The sequence below is a fragment of the Podarcis gaigeae genome (genome assembly GCF_964106915.1).
Source record: "Podarcis gaigeae genome assembly, chromosome: 14".
Lineage (NCBI taxonomy): Eukaryota > Metazoa > Chordata > Lepidosauria > Squamata > Lacertidae > Podarcis > Podarcis gaigeae.
In genome coordinates this window covers 38,279,802-38,301,323 of record NC_139690.1, presented here as the reverse complement: position 1 = coordinate 38,301,323, position 21,522 = coordinate 38,279,802, and the positions used below count along the sequence as shown (strand labels likewise).

Sequence of the window (21,522 nt, the reverse complement as noted above, 5' to 3'; positions counted from 1 at the left end):
GGCAGGTATGGGGAGCCTGTGGTCTTCCAGATGTTGCTGAACAACAACTCCCATCAGCCCCAGCAAGCATGGACAATGGTCAGAGATGGCAGGAGCTGCAACATCTGGAGAGCCAAAGGTTCACCACACCTACACTCCCTGACCCCTTGAATCCAGCAGAGGCAGCATTCAATGTGTAGAGAAGGAGGTCCACCAGCTTTTATTATTGTCTGAGGAAGATAAGAACATCTGACAGAGCAGCCACTGACATACCACCAAAAAAAGAAAGAGGATCAAGGAGGATGCTGGCTTGCATAAAATGTCCATGTGCTAATTTAGTCATAGTCAATTTTATTTATATACTGCACTTTCCACAAATACATCTGTGCCCAAAGCAATTCACATTAAAAAACAACAACACAAAATCATCTAAATGCAGTAGTCCAGTCACGATACTTTATAAAAAGTATAATACTACTGCACTAAACGAACAAAAAGCCACTTTGTTGTTGTTGTTGTTTAGTCGTGTCCGACTCTTCGTGACCCCATGGACCAGAGTACACCAGGCACTTCTGTCTTCCACTGCCTTCCGCAGTTTGGTCAAACTCATGCTGGTAGCTTCGAGAACACTGTCCAACCATCTCCTCCTCTGTCATCCCCGTCTCCTTGTGCCCTCCATCTTTCCATCTTTCCAGGGAATCTTCTCTTCTCATGAGGTGGCCAAAGTATTAGAGCCTAAGCTTCAGGATTTGTCCTTCCAGTGAGCACTCAGGGCTGATTTCCTTAAGAATGGATAGGTTTGATCTTCTTGCAGTCCATGGGACTCTCAAGAGTCTCCTCCAGCACCATAATTCAAAAGCATCAATTCTTCGGCGATCAGCCACTTAGAAATCAGCAATTAACAGCTCATATCAAAATGTAAGAGAGCATTAACACTCACCAGTAGGTCAGGTACTAGTATGGCAACACTGCACATTGGAACTCCTTGCCTGTTGTCATCAGGCAGGGGTAGGGCTGCCATACGTCTGGAATTTCCCAGACATAGCTGGGATTTGACTGCTGGAAATAGTATCCGGGCGGAATTTCTGTAAATCGGCAAAATGTCTGGGGAAACCCGGGCATATGGCAACACATGTCAGAAGTATAGATACTCAAAACTTGGAAAGCCACCTCCAGTCAGTGTAGACCAAGCTTCCTCAAACTCAGCCCTCCAGATGTTTTGAGACTACAGTTCCCATCATCCCTGACCACTGGTCCTGCTAGCTAGGGATCATGGGACTTGTAGGCCAAAAACATCTGGAGGGCCGAGTTTGAGGAAGCCTGTTGTAGACAGTACTGTACTTGATGGACCAATCAGTATACAGTGGTACCTCTGATTAAGTACTTAATTCGTTCCGGAGGTCCGATCTTAACCTGAAACTGTTCTTAACCTGAAGCACCACTTTAGCGAATGGGGCCTCCTGCTGCTGCCGCGCCACCGGAGCCCGATTTCTGTTCTCATCCTGAAGCAAAGTTCTTAACCTGAAGCACTATTTCTGGATTAGTGGAGCCTGTAACCTGAAAGCGTATGTAACCTGAAGCGTATGTAACCTGAGGTACCACTGTATCTTAGTTTCTTACTTACCAATATGGATAGGAAGGTGAGAGATGAGAGTTTTGACCATTGCTTCTCGTCCTTTAGTTGCATGGGTGACACTCTGATTCCACACTGTTTTATAGGGGATTGAGCAACACAGATTGTAAACAGCACTCAAACTTTGCAAGCACAGGGGCAGGCAGTGCAAAATACAGGATTTTTTACTGCCCCAGTGTGAATGTGGAAATCCCATGCTTTGACAAGAACCAATAATGTCATGCAAAAAGAGGCTATGCTTTTAAATGAATACATCCCCGACAACATTATTACTAATCTATGTGTCTGATTTTCTCCATTTATCATCCAAAAGGTCAGGTCCTCTACTCAGCCTCTAGCCACGGGACAGAAGCATACATTTAAAAATTGCAAAACTGCCCTTTGTGCCTCTGTTTAGTTGTCAAAGGAGCAATTCTGCAAAGGGCATTCATACCGCCATGAAAATAATAAGGAATGCAAAACAGGCTAGCTGGGGGAAGAGGTGAATGGGTCTTTAAAGCCCTTATCACTGAGCGGCAGAATACATCCATTAGATGATTGGGTTTTGCCAGGCCTGGGTGATTTCCTAATTGGCAATTTGGTTCACATTTGGTTCACATTTATCTGCCTTCTGGGTAGATTTCCTCCTATTTGAAGAACGAAAGGTTCTGCAGGTTGTTTTGGTTCATGTAAAAACATTGTACGCAGTAGATATTTGCTCCTTTAATTTGTGCTTGAAGGCAGTGTCCCAGGCAGCTCATATTGGCACAAGACTGCCCACTGCGTGAGACTGAAAAATGGTGGCTATCTCCCCTACTGAGTCAGCCCATTCTTCCTTCCCTTCTGACCAACCCTGCCAAGACATCTTCACGGGACTCATGAACTAGCCCTCATCATCCCTTACCATTGGGGATGGGGGAATTGGAATCCAACAGCATCTGGAGAAACAGCTTTCCCCCGATCCCATTTTTAACCCTCCATGGCCTTCCAGATGCAGTAGACTACAAAGTAATCACAATAATTATTAGCAGGGCACTTTTTTCAGCCAAAACTTGCCAGAACTCAGTCCCTGCACCTTTCAGCTAGGCACTGTTGCCATTATAAGAGAGCAAGGGAGGTGTTCATGGTGAGTTCCAGCACCTCTTTTTCTATAAAAACAGCACTAATTACAGTGGTACCTTGGGTTAAGTACTTAATTCGTTCCGGAGGTCCATTCTTAACCTGAAACTGTTCTTAACCTGAAGCACCACTTTAGCTAATGTTCTTAACCCAAGGTACTATTTCTGGGTTAGCGGAGTCCGTAACCTGAAGCGTCTGTAGCCCGAGGTACCACTGTATTAGTATTGTTAATTATTAGTATTATTAAATTTATTGGTAACCTATTTTTGCCACAGCAAAATGCTTTGCTTCTGCTTAGATTTTTAAAATTATATGTGTTTCTGTAGCTCATTCTAAATCTGTGTGCATATTGAGCAAAGGTGAACACTGCCTAGAAATGAACATGCATTGTGTATGTGTTTGTGTTTACTTGGTATGCTATGACCTGAGCACTGTAAAACATGGCAAACAATTAGAAACTCTGGGGACAGGAGTGTTTTGTCCACATTCTGCATTTCAATTTCCCTGAAAACCATGTCACTGCTGCTGAATGAGGGGACCCATTCCTAGTTGAGATTTAACACAGTGATGCCCTATTACTGTGGGAATTGCTGACATGTGTGGCACAGGTTTGTAATGCAAAAGTCTTTGATGGAAGAGGCTGTACATAATCCCTGTAAACTGCCCTGGGCTCATATGGGAGGAAGGGCTGTTTAGAGCAGACAACAACATTGAAGAAGATACAGGACTGTTGTTTGAGTCTCGAGCTGTAGCTCAGAGCTTGTGATGTTTTCCCACTCAATCTCCCCTTTCTTGGGTTTGTTTCCTGCCCTCTGCTCTATGTTTTCCCGTGTTCCTGTTGACTTTTGCATTACAAATCACCTCCGCATGGTGGAAAACACAAACGCTTTGCTGAAAGCAGGCAAATCCCTGCCAGCAGCAAAGGAGTGTGTGACTAATGTTGGAGAGGATTTGTGAAATGAAGTGGCTGATCGAAAATATTTGCAAATCCCAAAGCGACTTAAAGGAGGGGGGGAACCCCACGTGCAGGCTTGATACATGAATGGCTTAGGTAGCTTTGTAGAGATGCTCATGGGCATTTGAAGGAAGTGCCAGGGAGAGAGATTGTCCAGGATACTTCTGTCAGGTAATCCAGGTCATCATGTAGACTGACCGAATAGTCTTTTCAGGGCTGGACTTTGGAAGGTAACAATGCAGGTCTTTTTGAAGACTCACCTGCACTTATATGAACCAAACTGAGCTCTAAGATGGGCTTCAGAGGGGCCCCTTGCTGAGGCTCCATCATTTAAGGTCCATTAGATTGGCATGCGTATGAGGCAGGGCCTTCTTAGTTGTGGTGCCACGGCTAGTGGATCACTAGTCAGACCTTGAGTTGTCTGTATGAATATTTGATAGCCTTTATGCTTTGTCCTTTGCCAAGGATGCCCTCAGTAGGGAATCTATCCTCCAGTGTCCTTCTGGCCCATTCTGGCTACTGTCAATGTCTCCCACTGGCCTACTAGTGACTACTAGATGAAGACAATATGTAGAACCTCTGTGTCTGGTTCTCAGGACTCTCCTTAGGTGACCACCATCCCTTCTCAGCTTCTGTTCCATGCCTTCCTTGAGTTATTATGAGTAGCTGAAATGTGTGTTTGAAGTGTGGTCATTGTGAATTGTGATCATTTAATTGTGAATGGATGATGGAGTGTGGGTGGGTGCGTAGACACCTCTGGCTTAAGTGTGGCTCGAATGCAACCTATGGTACAAAGGTCAGAGTCTCATCCTTAACTCTGCCCACTTTCATCTTTGGTTATGCCCACTTTTGCATCCAGTCCTACTCACCACCGTCATGTGGGAACGCGGCTTATTATCTATTTATTTCATTAAATTTTACAACACTTGGTTGTAAAAAGCTTTTTAATGTTTAATCTTTTATTATATTTTTATATATGTTGGAAGCCACCCAGAGTGGCTGAGGCAACCAAGTCAGGTGGGGCATAAATAAATTACTACTACTACTACTACTACTACTACTACTACTACTACTACTATAAAACCCAACAACCTCGAAGTGGCTTGCTAAAAGCTAAAACAGTAAAATCAATGAAAACAAATAACAACAATAATTTAAAGCATTGAAAAATGCAAATCAACAGTAAAACAAAAGCAGTAGATCAAAACACACATCAACATGCTAAATATCTGGATAGGCTTGTCTAAACAAAAATGTTTTTAGCAGGTGCAGAACAGTACAGTGAAGGAACCGGCCTGATATCAACAGGCAGGGAGTTCCGAAGAGTAGGTACTGCCATGCTCAAAGATCAAGTTCTTATTGTTCTTGGACTGAAAATAAGTTCCCTGTCCCTGCTACAGCATCAGCATCCCTATCCGACACTGGGGGCACCTACAAATAATAATAGAAAACGTTTCACACTCCATTAATTTTTCTGCCACTCTCGTTTCCATATGCTGAAAGGTATGGGTTTCCCCCCTGCCCTCGCGTCCTTTTGCTAGTGAAATAGTCTCACTTCATCAGAAGGCCTCCCTCGCAACCCAAAATAGAAGTGGGTCATCATCACGACAAGACATCCCCGTCTAGATACAGTCCTTATCGATCACTGCGGAAGCTCCAGAGAAATAGGTTCTTAAAATAACATCAGGTTGAGACACCCGCAGCATCTTGACTGCCTTTGAGGCTGAAGGCTGATGGGTAAAAAGAAGGGCTGCTGCGGTCGAAATGGTAACAAAGCTCACCCTTGAGCTTATCTCTTATCTGAGGTGTGGTGAGGGGGGAGAGAGAGAATATCTCCAGTGTGAAGAGCAAAGTGTCAGCGAGAGAAAGATCTTTTCTCCTCGTTCCTCCCCCCCTTTTTTACTTTTCAATTATGTATGATTTCACCTGCCATATTAGAAGACTCTTTCAATGCTCGCTGAGCATTAGTTCTGCTCTGTTTTAAATTTCTTCTCTGCTCGTGGAAGTCCTTGCCGCAAGGTGCAGCTACCTCCAAGAGCTTTGAACATTCATTTCTTCATTATTTATCTGCATTTATATCCCAACTTTTTCTCCTAGGAGCTCAAGGTGGTCTACACAGTTCCCCTACCATCCCACCTCATTTAATCCCAACAACAACCCTGTGAGGTAGAGTAGGCTGAGGAGGGAAGGTCACCCAGCGAGTTTCATGCAGACTTGAACATCAGAAGAGAGCCCTACTGGATCAAGCCAATGGCCCTGTAATCCAGCATCTGGCTCTCATAGTGGCCAATCAAATGCCTACGGGAAGCTGTCAAGCAGGGACTGAGGGCAACATTATTCTCCCCATTTGTGATTCCCAGCATCTGGCATTCAGGGGAATATTGCCCCTGACAGCAGAGGTGGCTGGACAGAGATTGTGGCTGGTAGCCATTATCCTCCATGAATTTGTCTGATCTTCTTCTAAGCCTATCAAAATCGGTGGCCTTCTTTGCCTCCTGTGGGAGCAGGTTCCATGGTTCAACTATGTGGTGCATGAAGAAGAACTTTGTTTTGTCTGTCCTGCATCTTCCAACATGCAGCTTCGTTGGTTGTCGGAAGTTCTAGTTGTTATATGAGAGAGAGAGAGAGAGAGAGAGAGAGAGAGAGAGAGAGAGAGACTTTTCTCTGCATATCCATGCTCTCTTCTTTGTGATAAGCTTAGCAGCAGGCAGAAGGGGGGGTGCTGTGGGCCCACTGGAGGGGAGAACACCTACCCCCCAATGTGGTTTCAGCCCTGGCCATGCCCTCTTCCCCTGGGTAGTGGTCTGGGTTGTTCCCAGAGATCCAAGACAAGCAAATCGCCTACAGCACTGAGGAGGTAGTGCCATCAAGAGAGAGGGTCCCCCAAATCTGCTGCCAACATTTGTCATTATAGGATTTCATACCCTTCCCCATAGGGTATGGTTACCAGATTTTTTTCAATGAATCCAGGGACACTTTTGTTGTTGTTGTTGTTGTTGTTATTTGAAGCTGAGTAGCAACAGAGAGTCAGTTGTGGGGATGGTGAGGCAAAAAACCCTGGGCTCAAGTATACATGCATATTGTATAAAGGTGCAAAGCCCTTCTTTCGCACCCTGTGAAACATAAATGCGCAGAGTTTTTTTAAAAACTGGGCAACGGCGCACTGCCCGCCCATAACTCCTGAGCCTTCCCCGACCTCCTGCCCCCTTTCCCCTTTGTTTTGACTGAGCGGGGGAGGCTCAGGAGACGCGGGTGGGCGGGCGTTGCCCAGGAGGGGTGCAAGGCACACAGTTTCTCTGCCAGGCAAGGTGCAAAGCCCTTCTTTCACACCTTGTGAAACATAAACGCGCAGAGCTTTTGAAAAAGTGGGCAACGGCCGGCCGACCACAACTTCCAAGCCTCCCCCAATTAGTCAAAACAAAGGGGGAAGGGGGCAGGAGATCTTTAGCGCTGGACATCCCTGGTTCCCCTTCGGCCGTGGCGGTGGCAGCAGTAGTCAGCAGCCTGGAGCTAGCCTGGTAGCACAGTTGGCTCTGGCTGGCTTCAGGAGCTGCTCACTGCCATGGCACCCACCATTTTTCCTCGCCAGAAGTCTCCATATGATGTGTTGCACATAAGACACTGCTGAGGCTGCTGCTGCCACATTTCCCAGGGAAACATTTGCATATCTGGGGACATTCTGGGGATGGAATTTGTCCGGGGACAGATTTGCAAATTCAGGGACTGTCCCCGGAAACCGGAGACATCTGATAACCCTACCATAGGTATCTCAGGGCAGGTTACAACAAATATAACCCTGATATCACTGGATGAGACGATGTTTTTAACTGAAACTGGGCGTTGATTTTGGGGGGGGGGAATAACTGAAACTCTTTTTAGATGTTTTAACTGTTTTATAATTTTTTATATATATTGAGGATGTGACTCCTTTGGAAGGGACGGTGGGATATGAATTCAATAAACAAATGATACTAAAAAAGAAAAAGAAAAACATGATTAAAAATCAGTTTAAACAATGCAGTGGATCTTTGTGAGATACAAGAGGCATACATTCTCCAACTGGAGATTTCACTTCTTTAACTCCTTGGCTGCTAGTCAGCCTCTAGATGTCAAGGTCAGTAACTTGCCCTAAAAAATTAATAAGAACATAATGTTGCATGCCACCCCAATCTCCACAGCTTAGCAGTTGCGCTTATCAAGGTCTGTGTCCCCTTTTGGGACAATGAGGCACAGCAGAGACTGTGGGGACTTTATAACAGACGGTTTTATTTACACACATCACATTTCAAGAGGGGCTCTTGCTTCTTCCATAGGCTTAGCAGGCTTAGATCTAAAGACAGAGAAATCCACCATCGTCTCTCTGTCTCTTTGTTCTAGCCTGTCTTCCTCAGCTGACATGGTGTTCTGCCCACCCCCCACCCCCTCTGCTTGCCAAACCACTTGCAAAACCGATATTTTCCTCCTGTTTGCTTGTCATTTAAATCCTCTGTGGTCTCTGCCCACTAGCTCACAGCTGGAAGAGGAGCCCCACCTCTCCTTATCTGGCAGTCTTCACTCTCTCTTGATGGTTCCCTTGATGGGCCATTACTCTGTTTTGCTCCTTAATGACTTACACTCAGCTAGCCCTCTGGCTCCTTAGCATAAGCGGAACCCAGGAATTTCTGTGTTTGGCACAGTTTAATCAAACCTTGATTGATTCTAACTTGTACTAGTTCTAATAATTATGTATGACTTGCACCCGCAAACCCCAGTACCCAAGACCTATAACAATAGCATAAGAACATAAAAGTGTAGCAAGAGGCTTGCTGGACATCCCACAGGTGAGCATCATGCCTCTCCTTCCCTAAGCTGGGCAGAAGGAGCATCATGCTTGTCAGGCGGGCTTTGGGAAGGTGGCAGGAGGGCTCTTGGACCCTGTTGGAGCATCACGCCAACCTCCCTAGCCCAGGCAGAAGCTTCCCAGCTTTTGGGAAGGAGGCATTAGGCTTTAATACTTTCATACTCTAATTTACCGGGAACATTTAGGGGACTAGCCTGGTCCCCCTAGTCCACTGACCGCATGCCACTGGTTCTAAATAACGAGTTGGATTGAAAAGGCATAGAGCAGCTACAAGAGAGATCAGGCTCCTTACCAAAGATACAGATGCAAGACAGATTTTGTGACATTCAGGTGATACCCAAGAGATGACACCTAGGGTTCTAAAATTTCACTCTCCTGAATTTCAGGTCCATCTTCAAGACATCTATTATAAGCCCCCACCCCCTGAAATTTCACCTAATTTCTCCATCCACTCTTCAGAATTGCTTTCCCTATCAATTGAGATTGGCATTCAGACTTTCAAGCGATTTCCTTTGGTATTGGCAGGGTGGGCGTTTTTTTTATATTTTCCCCTGGGTGCTCCTGCTGATCTACTCTGCTCCATTAGCCATTTGCAGAAAACCATGTGGTAAGAGTCCCTCAAAATCCTGGCTTCCTTTGCAGAGCCATTGAGGCCACCACCAGATTCCCGGGAAGGGAACAATTCACTCTGCATGAATAAGATTGCTCCCACTTGGACTTGAACATTCTAACCCTGAATTTGATGTTGTGGGGAGTTAACTAGCCTGCCACACGAGTTCAGCTTTCTGGCTCCTCTGTAGGGAGTAAGCAGAAAACAGGCACTGCTGTGTGATTTGTGCTGTGATTTAGATTGGAGCTAGCCATGCCATGGCTGTTACAAGTGATAGATGGTTCTCAGCCACTTTGTTGAGCGACAGCATTAAAAGGCAACGGGAGTGCCCTAATGTTGAAATATAAGGAAAGAGGAAACAAGGCACATTAAAGGTATTGTGGCTGTTTCCCCATCCTCTTTTTGAGCTGAAAGGAACTCAATGATAGGGCAATAGAGGAGCAAGCAACTGCTATACTGTGGGTGTTATATGAGGCCAACTCAACTACTCAACTACTTAGGCTGCCAAAATTCCAGGGGTATGAGGCAATTAGAGACAGCCTAGAAGTTCAACACCTGAATGATGCCTCTTGGGTCCAACAATATGCAATTAAGAGTCCACTTATATTGCAGCAATGGAAGAAGAATCTTCCTCTCCATTGCCAGAGAAGGAACCTACTGTATTCTATGGCCCCTGGGATGACTTAGTAGTAGTGGTGGTGGTGGTAGTAATTTATTATTTATACCCTGCCCATCTGGCTGGGTTTCCCCAGCTACTCTGGGCGGCTTCCAACAAAAGATTTAAAATACATTAAAACATCAGTCATTAAAAACTTCCCTAAACAGGGCTGCTTTCAGATGGCTACCATCCACAAACTATTTACCTGGGAGTCAGCCCCATTCAGTTGAATGGCACTTACTTCTGAGTAGAAATCAATAGATGTGCAGTGTTAGAGCAGCTATAAACCTTGGGCTGGACCCAGTAGAGTCTTGCCAATTCATGTAGGAGACTTGGTTTCAAATTGTTCTTCAAAAATGAAGCATACTGGGCTTAAAAATAAAAATGAAGCCATGGGAAAAACAGTTTTTCTTTTAAAAGTGTATTCGAATAGTTTATCTAATGTATTCTGATGAGTATTACTCTAATGAATTTGTGTGTGTGTGTGTGTGTGTGTGTGTGTGTGTGTGTGTGTCCACGTGCATGCAGCCACATTCATAAAACTTACTATGTTTCTGGTTAGAACCATCCTATTCTTCTGGGCCTCTAATGTCAAATAAGATGACCCATTTTACTATTTTTTAGCTGCTCTCTCTTGTTTTTGGTGTGGAAGGGCACTAAGTTGTGTTGAAGTTAGTTTTAGTGAGTTATTTTTATACCATTTTTAGAAAAGAATAGCAAGCTGCCTTGATGGCCAGTTAGATAGATAGATAGATAGATAGATAGATAGATAGATAGATAGAGATAGATATAGATAGATAGATGATAGATAGATAGATAGATAGATAGATAGATAGATAGATAGATATAGATAGATAGATAGATAGATAGATAGATAGATAGATAGATAGATGATAGATGATAGACAGACAGACAGACAGTAACACCCACACAGTATTTTCATCTTATTAGTAAAATAGCAATGCTTTTTCTAGGGTGTTACTTCTTTCAGTGGCGTAGCGTGGGGGGTGCAGGGGGGGCCGGACGCAGCGGGTGCAACATCTGGGGGTTAGGGTTAGGGTGCGCAAATCCATGGGTTAGGGGGCGCAAATCCACGGGTTAGGGAACGCAAATTACTTGCCTTGCCCCGGGTGCTGACAACCCACGCTACGCCATTGACTTCTTTACCTATAAAGATGCCCCCAAACAGCAGTCAGCATCAAAGGTTTCCCTTTCTGCAATTCATATTCAAAACCTGTGCGGGGCCCATGTGACCTCAGCTCCACAGCCTTCCTAACAGCAGGGGGGTGGGTGTTCTAACCCAGTGAGAATGCATATGCATATAGATGGGAACGGAGGAAATCTACTTTGGTTTTCATGTAAATACAAACTTCCTTAATTCACACTGTGTGAAATAATATGCAAACCGGAACACAGGAATCTTTTAAAATTCACATTTCTCCAATTTGTAACACAATTCTTCATTCAAGTAACGTGTACAAAAATACATTCACAAGGGTTAAAATGCATATGCAGGTGAAAACAGCACACAAAAAATGCATTGTATCTGGGAGAACTGCTTTGCAAGGTATGCACTTTAGGAAAATTTGCTTTCAAAAAAAAATGTGTGTATATTAGGAGAAATTCACAATAAGATGCTGGTGAATTTTCATGAAGAATATAGAATTATAGATTGTAGAGTTGGAAGAGACCATGAGGGTCATCTGAAAAATCTTCATTGACTCCCAGTACATTTCCGAGCACAATTCAAAGTGTTGGTGCTGATCTTTAAAGCCCTAAACGGCCTCGGTCCTGTATACCTGAAGGAGCGTCTCCACCCCCATCATTCAGCTCATTCACTGAGGTCCAGCACTGAGAGCCTTCTGGCAGTTCCCTCACTGCGAGAAACCAAGTTACAGGGAACCAGGCAGAGGCCTTCTCAGTAGTGGCGCCTGCCCTGTGGAACGCCCTCCCAGCAGATGTCAAGGCAATAAACAACTATTTTACTTTTAAAAGACTACTGAAGGTGGCCCTGTTTAGGGAAGTTTTTAATGTCTGATGCTGTATTGTTTTTAATATTTGGTTGGAAGCCACCCAGAGTGGCTGGGGAAACCCAGCCAGATAGGTAGGGTATAAATATTAAATTATTATTATATTATTATTATTATCATCTAGTCCAACTCCCTGCAATGCAAATATCACAAACTGATGTGGAGAAGTGAGAAAGTGACGTTGACAGGTTCACTCAACCCTAATTACCGTATTTTTTGTTCTATAAGACTCACTTTTTCCCTCCTAAAAAGTAAGGGGAAATGTGTGTGCACGTTATGGAGCGAATGCAGGCTGGGCAGCTATCCCAGAAGTCAGAACAGCAAGAGGGATTGCTGCTTTCACTGCGCAGTGATCCCTCTTGCTGTTCTGGCTTCTGATATTCAGAATTTTTTTTTTCTTGTTTTCCTCTTCCAAAAACTAGGTGCATCTTGTGGTCTGGTGCATCTTATAGAGTGAAAAATACGGTATGTAATACCGTGTCCTTTAGGTGACCCTAGACTACTGCTCCCATTATCCCCTGCTTGGGGTTCATGGGAATTGTATTCCACCACACCTGGAGGACACTATTGCCTACCCCTGAGATTGCCTTACAGGCAGGACATTTCCCTGATGTTGAACCTTAGAGGTCTGATTGGTTTTTGGTGAGATGATCTTCCTCTTACTTCTCTTATACAGATGCAACACAGATGAACAACGTGGTGCCAACATCACCTCTTCTTCCACAGCTGACACATCCGCACTCCTTCCCAAGCATGGGACAGATCACAAATCCGTATGAACAGCAGCCGCCAGGGAAGGAGCTTAACAAGTATGCATCCCTAAAAGCAGTAGGTAAGCAAAGAATATTGAATTCCCCTCCTTTGTTAATTTTGCTGTGCCAGCAGGCTGAATGCCCCAATGTCCATTTAATATTTCACACAGCTAAATGGGGTGAAAAGATTTCTTGGCTTTTGTAAAAGCAGCGAGCCCGCTTTTTCATATAAAATAATGTACAAAGGTTTTCATATATTCAAAATTATTATGGTAAATCACCTCATTCTTTCTATCACTCACACAAAATTATTATAAATACATCGTGTCATATTTCACATACATAAAATACCATTTCTCACATTTTCCTATTTCGGTTTCATTAAGCTCTCCCTCGTGTATTTTTTAAAAGAAATCTAGCAAAGCTATTTTGCACAAGTCCAACTATTTCATCAATATTAGGAGGGGGGGGATCTTTGTTTTCCATAGTCTCACTTTGATAATCCCCTGTCTCTTTAAATTTTAAATAATATACCAAGCTTTAAGCTGTGTACAGCAAAGCCCAGCATTTAACCTCTTGGTTTCATAGCTCAAAAACAATGGGTATTCAATGCATTGGGTAAACAATGTATTCAGCTAATGTTTGCTCAGAGTAGGCCTATTGAAATGAACCACCATGACTAGCTTAGGTGTACATTAAGTAAAAGTTAGCCTACTTTGAAGACTTTGGATGGATTTCAATGTTGCACTATTACGATTGTTCCATCAGTGCCAACATTTACGTTTACCAAATGGAATGTTCTTCCTTCTCCTCCCTCTGTGTGCTGTTCGGAGGCTTCTCATGACCCCCCAAAGCTGATTTGGGCAGCATGGAGGGTGCAAGAGGAGGAGGAGCAGGGGTCAAAGTCTTGTTGCTCGAGTGCAGGGGTGCCCAAACTTTTTTCAAAGAGGGACAGATTTGATGAAGTGAGAGCCGACCAAGCTTTTTTTAGGACTGAAAATAAAATTAAGTACTTAATTCATTCCAGAGGTCCATTCTTAAACTGAAACTGTTCTTAACCTGAGCACCACTTTAGCTAATGGGGCCTCCCTCTGCCGCTGCACCGCCGGAGCACGATTTCTGTTCTCATCCTTGAAGCAAAGTTCTTAACCCGAGGTACTATTCTGGGTTAGCGGAGTCTGTAACCTAAAGCGTCTGTAACCTGAAGTGTATGTAACCTGAAGCGTAAGTATCCCGAGGTACTACTGTGTTGCTTTTATATGCCACCTTTACTCCATTGAGCTCAAGGTGATGTCCATGGTTCTCTCCCTCCACATTTAATCCTCACAACAACCCTGTGAGATAGGTTAGGCAGAGAGGCAGTGGCTGGCCAAAGGTCACCCATGAGCATCATGGCCAAGTGAGGATTTGATCCCTGGTCTCCCAGGTCCTGGCCCAACAACTGTAACCACTACGCCCCCTGGTTCCCTCTCCACCACCCTGGCTCATAATTTGTGGTACACACAGAGTCAATGTGCACAGCCCTAGTATATTTCTCCTAGAAAGGCTACTTTGGCCAATAGTGTTAAGGGAAAGTTTTCAGACACATGTGCCCAAACTCTGCTTTCAGACTTTTCCTTATTACTGGTCTCTTGGGGGATTTCTCCAGCACTTTATTATTCATGTAGAAAAGTGCTGAAAGTGGTTTTTCTGCATAAATTATTCTCTCTCTTTTTCGATTCATCAAGCATGTTTTTTTACTCCCATGCTTAAATGGTCACTGCTCACTCATGCGCCAATGACAAGAGCAGAGGTAACGTACCTGAACTTGTTCATCACAGCTGGCAAGAAAGAGGACTATCTCAGGGACTCTGTGGAATTAGTTCAGCATTTGGATTGCATAAACAGGTCAACCTTTACTTGCAGCCATTAGAGTAACCCTGACCTTAAATGAGGTGGGGGAGAAGGTGATCTCAGAAAAAAAGTTTTTCCTATAGTTTGGACGATAGTTTGAGGGTCTGCAAATTGGAGTATGGCAAATCTTCTGCCATTCAGAGGAAGAGCAGTAATACTTTTGACTCTGTTGATACAGTTTTGTGATGTCACCATCTAAGGAAATATGATGGTTTTTGTGATACTATAATAGCTTTTGTTTTAATAAATTTTAGAAAATTTTCAAAAATTTAACATATATACTTCAATACATAATAAATTTGTCTTTTTCCGACTTCCCACCCCATTTTCCATGGTGTTTTAATTTCTCCCCCTCTGCTGCACAATACCTCCTATCTCTTATACCAACACATCCCTCTAATTCCTTCTGTTGCTCATATCTCAAGTCCTGCTTGCGAGTTCATCATACTATAATATTTACTTAAATCGAAAAGGACTTCCTTTCTTCCACAAAGCAATCATCGTTAGATTCTCTTGTTTTGGCTGTTAACTTTGCCAGTTCTGCATAGTCCACAACCTCACTTATCCATTCTTCTTTGGAGGGAACTACTTCTTCCCTCCATTTTTGTGTGTAGAGAATCCTGGCTGCTGTTCTTATTTACATAAATGACTTAATCGTCTTTTTTGGAACTTCTGTCCCAATAATCCCTAAGAGAAAGGCTTCCGGTTGTTTTGGTATAATCACTTTAAACATCTTTTTTATCTTGTCGTATGTCACGTCCCCCAAACCCTCACTTTCTTACAAGTTAGGGTTGCCGTAGGTCCAGAATACCCAGAATACTGTGGTTGAAAGCAGTGTTCAGGCAAAAATTGGCAAGATGACTGGGAAAATCCAGATGTATGGCAAGGCATGTGGGCAGTGCTGTTTTTCATAAATAATAGTTCCAAATAGATCAGAAATGGCAATCAACAACATTTGTGTTCAGATTTTCACCCTGGATACAACCCTATTACAAGTCCACCACATATGAAAGAAAGTTCCACCAACCTGCTACATGGTACTATAATATGCTGGCTATACAACCCTTGATTGGCCAAATCATGAAAACAGCTCACAAACCAAAAGAGCTTTCAAGAGGGTCAAGGAAAAGGAGGAAGACCAGAAACTAATGCAGTGCTCTATCAATGGGCATTAGAAGATGCAGATTTAATATAAATTTGCTTTGTGAATTTGGGGGAGGCAGATGCATATCTGTAAGAAGTACAGCAACGTTGCTGCAGTTCTTTTTCCTCTCGATATTTCTCCTGGAATATGGTCCTGAATTCCAGGCAAGCTACTTGCTTCTTGCCTGTGGAAGTTTGGCTAAGATGTGTGTATACACAGAGTGAGCAGTGGAAATAATGGAATGGAAGACAAGACACCCCCAAGAAACAGTGCTCTTTTCTTGTAAATAAAAAGGAAATATCCAAGCATGGCTCCAGGACAGATAATGCTGTCTGATGTTGTTTTGAAAAATGGGGAAGTCGAAGCAGCACAGGGCTAATATATTCTGACCGTGTTTCCATCAACGCTGCTAGACTTGTAAAAAGAGACTTACGTTTCCTTGAAAATACTCAGCCAGGGACTGCAAACCTAATAGAAGAGTGGTACTTTTCCCCCTTCCCTCCTCCAAATCTCTGTGTCAGACAGCAGTAAAATATTGAACTTTCAGCTTCCAGAAACGCCTGTAGGAGGAGGGAAAATAGATCAAGGGAGTCTTAGCCTTAGGGATATCTCTCCAGGTTTAATGCCGAAAAAGCAGGCTGCAAAGTACAGATTAATGCATCGTTTGTCACATCCAGGAGATGATACATTTAATGATTTCATGTATCTTCAGGTATCTTCAGGTTTACACATAATGCTCGGCTAGGTGTTTTCCCTTTGATTCACCACCCTGGGCCATGGATCTCTCCCACCCAAGCGAGAAGCAGAAAGGAAACATCCACCGCTATCAGAGCATAACAAGAGCTCTGATGGATCAGGCCAAAGACCCAGCTAGCCCAGCCACCTGATCTCACATTGCTGATCCCAATTATAAGAAAGGAGATTCCAACTAAACACTAGGGGGAACTTTCTGATGGTTAGAGCTGTCCAATAGTGGAATGGACTCCCTCAGAAGGTGGTAGACTCCCCTTCCTTGGAGGTTCTTAAACAGAGGTTGGATGGCCCTCTGTCCAGGATTCTTCAGCTGTGATTCCTGCATTGCAAGAAGTTGGACCAGATGGCCCTTGAGATCCCTTCCAACTTGACAATTATATGATTCTACAAGAACTAGACAGCATCTTAAAAAGCAGAGACATCACCTTGCCAACAAAGGTCCGTATAGTAAAAGCTATGGTTTTCCCAGTCGTGATGTATGGAAGTGAGAGCTGGACCATAAAGAAGGCTGATTGCCGAAGAATTGATGCTTTTGAATTATGGTGCTGGAGGAGACTCTTGAGAGTCCCATGGACAGCAAGAAGATCAAACCTCTCCATTCTTAAGGAAATCAGCCCTGAGTGCCCACTGGAAGGACAGATCGTGAAGCTGAGGCTCCAATACTTTGGCCACCTCATGAGAAGAGAAGACTCCCTGGAAAAGACCCTGATGTTGGGAAAGATGGAGGGCAGAAGGAGAAGGGGACGACAGAGGACGAGATGGTTGGATAGTGTTCTCGAAGCTACCAGCATGAGTTTGACCAAACTGTGGGAGGCAGTGGAAGACATGCCTGGCGTGCGTCCATGGGGTCACGAAGAGTCGGACACGACTAAATGACTAAACAACAACAACACAAGAACTAGATTGATCTTAGCTGTTATATTGCAAAGGTCAGTTGTGGGCCTCTCCACAGGAACACAGAAAGCTGCCTTGTACCAAGTTAGAACTTTGGCCTGCCTAGCTCAGTATTGCCTCCACAAACTTTGAGCAGCTCTCCAGGGTTTCAGACAGGGGACATTCTGATGCTGGGGATTGAACCCAGGAGCTTCTGAATGCAAGGTAGATGCTGTACCACTGAGCTACAGCCCACTTGGAGGAACTGCCCTCATCAAAACAGATTCTATGCCACGTTATGGCACACTTAGAATTACTGCACTTCATCCATCTCACTTTTTTGCTTGTCAAGCTGTCCTAAAGAATTTGGCAAGCACAGCCAGACTTACTGTCCCATCCCCCCATTTACTATCAATTGTCAGTGATTGTGAAAGGAGCAGAAAGACAAGTTTGCAAATAGAGTAAAGCTTTGCAAACAGTTATTAAACACTGGTGTTAAGGAAAGGGGCTGTGAGCATGTCTTGATTAACCAATAGTTACTGGAAGCTTCAGGATAGACAAAAAAGGTACATCTTCATCCAGTGCCTAGTTAAAGTTTGGCATTTGCTCCTACAAGTATATGAAAACAGACTTTCTCTTGTCTGCACTGAAGCTTCCAACATTCATCTTCATTTGATATCCCCAAGTTCTAGACATCAACATAATTTCCAATGTGGGCAACTTAATTAAAGATTTCTTCTGGGTGGCCTGAAAACCCCCCAGTATGGAATGATTTTTTCCTGTCATGGAAATGAAACAGATCCCCCAAGAAATCCCAGAATCCCATTGGGACTTGGGCACTCTAAGTCTACATGGCAGTAATGTTCCACATAGGATCACTTCTGGGAGAGGCAGTCTTAGTTCCTGGTGGGGGAAGATGATCCATCAAGGACTGGGTTCATGCAGAGTCCTTGTGAAGAGGAAATGACTGTTAAACCACTCTAGTTCTGTATAGCTCTGGGAAAAGAACAGGGGTCTCCTAACTGCTCTCAACTAACTACTAACTACTGCTCCTTAACTAACTACAGCTCCCAGAATTCTTTGATGAAAGCAACGGCTCTTTAAAGTGGTATCAAAGTGCTTTAAATGTATGGCATAAGCATAACTTAAGGCTCAACACATTTCAGAGCAAGCAGGGAATTACTTCTGTACCCCCTACTCAGACTCAAATGCAACGTTTACTTTACACTACTAATAATAAAGAACTTTACAAATCAGAGGAAAGGAAAATGGAATTAGAAATGGATTTGGAGGATCTTCAAAGTTTTAATGGCTCATCCTGAGCAAAGATGTCTCAGGAATGCATCTTAAAGACATGAATATGGATAACCCAAGAGGTTGAGTGACAGGTTTAAACTTAAAGAAGATTTAAAGGTTAAAGATAATCTGTTTGTCAGACTTGTGGCTAGCTGATCTGACAACCACCTTTACTTACATGACAGAAAGATGTTAGCAGAACAGATACAATGGGAGAGACACTCTCAAGAGGAGTGAGTAACCCATCTCTGGCTGAGTTTGAGTTCTATTGGCTAAATCCACAAATGTCCTTCATTGTGCACAGGTCTAGGTGTATGAGACATTGGTCAATTTATGCAAAAGATGCAAACATGGCGCCCATCAGGATTTCTAAGCACTGGAGGCTGGTCCATTAGGACAAAAAGGGCTCAACCCTATCAAATGAAATGCCGTGTGTGTGTGTGTGTGTATTAGTGGTATACTCTTTTCTGTCCCACAAATGCTTCCAAAATCCATTTTAACGTAAAGACAGTTCTGGATACAACAATCTCCTATTCTCTGGCCAATCATCCCTCTGCATCACTCAGCCAATCTCAATCCAAAAGTATTTCTTTGGCTAGGAGGTCCCACTCATTTGCCACCAGGCAGAGAAAAAAACACAATTTTTTGTTTTGTTTTAACAGAGCTACTATTTGTCCTGCTTGTGTAGTTTTCCTTTCCCTCCTGTTATCATTATCTCAGTCCGGGTAAGGCATTTAGCATTAACTGATCTATCATTTGGGTAGACCCAGAAGCTGTTCTGAGCATGCTCAGAGCTGTCTTCTTCAAAGCCACACCTCCAAACAAATCTGAGTATGGTTTTTTTTTGTGGGCAGGAGAAATGAGTGGTTGTTATTTCGAGAAGCTTGGTGCTTTTTTTATTAGTATTTGTTAACGGAGACATTACCAGAACATGGAATAAAGTGGTCATTTCTGCCCAAAAGGGGCTGTAACTTGCCAGCCAGCTAGAGCTGGAAAAATGGACTCCTAGTCACTGGGTGTCCTCCACATTGTTGTTGTTGTTGCTGTTGTTGCTATTACTATTTTATTTATACCCAGCTCTTCTGACTGGGTTGCCCCAGCCACTCTGGGTGGCTGCCAATACATATAAAACATAATCAAACATCAAACATTAAAAACTTCCTTATACAGTGCTGCCTTCATATGTCTTCTAAAAGTTGTGTAGTTCTTTACTTCCTTGGCATTTGCTGGGAGGGTATTTCACAGGGTGGACGCCACTGCCAAGAAGACCCTCTACCTGGCTCCCTGTAATTTTACTTTTTTCAGTGAGAGAACCACCAGAAAAAAGCCTTGGACTGAATGATGGGGGTGGAAACACTCCTTCAGGTACAAGTCTGAGGCCGTTTAGGGCTTTCAGACTCCTGCGACAGTGTTGAGTCCAGGAGCACCACCAAGTCATGGGCCTGCTCAGGACAGACCATCTCCCCACCTCCTGGGCTTGAGAAAGTCAGGACACATAACACTTCTGTCTTTTCAGGATTTAGTTTCAGTTTTCATACTGATTTTGAAAATGAAGTGGCAGAATAATGTGGAAGGAACAGACATATGAATGAACACATGCAAAACTGACCCAAGATGGGAACAGATTGAGTCGTCCATCCCTAGGTGTAAATGTATCTTGCACGGTTTTGGGGGTTTTTTAAGGCAAAGTATTCGATCAGTTCTTCTTTGGTAGTCAAATCGGCAAACTACTTTTCCTTCCTCTTAGGGAGGAAGGAAAAGCTACCGTGAGTATTAAAAGTAATATATTCAGTACAGAGAGTACTCTGTGTCAAGAAGAAAAAAGCTCTTAGTTTGACAGCAAGGAAACTTATGCTTTATGTTCAGAATAAAGTGTACAACTTCTCTGTATTGCTCTCTTACAATCTAGAAAAAAACATTCCATAGCTGATTTTATCGCACAGCTAATATTGGGGAGGGTTTTTGTGTGGAGAACATCACCTGACATTTTTTGCTTCAGAGCAGTGTTGACTGAAATGTCGTGTGAAATGAGCTCTGGGACCCAACAGATCCAAGGAACATAGTACAAGAGCCCTCATTTGCAGAGATTTGGAAATTTATTTCAGCCCTCAAGAACATTCAGTCCAAGAACATCCCAGCATCTTTCCCTTGGAAGGTTCCAGTGATATTAAGGGGCAAAATGGTTTTGCGAAGTATCCAGAATTATGCAAGGAGGGAGAAACAAGAGGAGTTGAGGGGGTTGGGTCCAGACTTGCCCTGGGACACAAGCTTTCATGGCCCTCTAGCTGCTATGGTGGCTCATTTACCAGAAGTAATTTATTTAACATTAACTCTGGAAGTGTATAAAGTGGTACCTCTGGTTGCGAATGGGATCCGTTCTGGAGGCCTGTTTGCAACATGAAAAGAGCGCAACCTGAAGCGCTGTATCTGTGCAGGTGTGCGGCACGATTTGGCGCTTGTGCGCATGCGCGAACAGCAATTTAGCATTTCTGCGCATGCGCAAGCGGCAAAACCCGGAAGTAACCCTTTCCGGTATTTCCGGGTTGCTGCGTGACATAACCTGAAAGAATGTAACATGAAGCAAATGTAACATGAGGTATGACTGTACTTGACTCTCACCAAGCTAAGCCTCCTAGGAGGTTTTTGCTATTGCCATCTGACCCAAACCTATGTTTACTGTGACCTGGAACGCCTGCGACCTTGTTCCCATTCCCACAGGAAGACAAAACCCACTATTTTTCACCATTTAGGCTTTTCAGCTGTCGCCACTTTTAAGGAGAAGAAAAGCTCGCACACAATGGGCACGATGATTTCAATGGACCTTTTTTGTCGCCTGCAGAATAGGAACCTGAAACCACATATTTAGCACTTAGTGAAATTTCCACACTGATGTGACAAAACTGCACATTAAGGAACTGTCCTTGTGCTGCCGACGAGATCCATTAAGACGACGTCGGCTGTCACTGAGACAACAGGCTTTTCAGTCAGAAGGAGAGAGTTCCACTTCT

General features: G+C 43.7%; 1 protein-coding gene across 1 annotated transcript in view; it reads left to right on the top strand.

Annotated features, from left to right (window-relative positions):
• Window positions 1–21,522, top strand: part of SHISA9 (shisa family member 9) — a 228,328-nt gene that overhangs the window by 190,028 nt on the left and 16,778 nt on the right. The window contains exon 3 of the mRNA XM_083711680.1: window positions 12,480–12,635. Coding sequence (XP_083567806.1) covers window positions 12,480–12,635 — 156 coding nt within the window. The remainder of the gene's footprint in view (window positions 1–12,479; window positions 12,636–21,522) is intronic.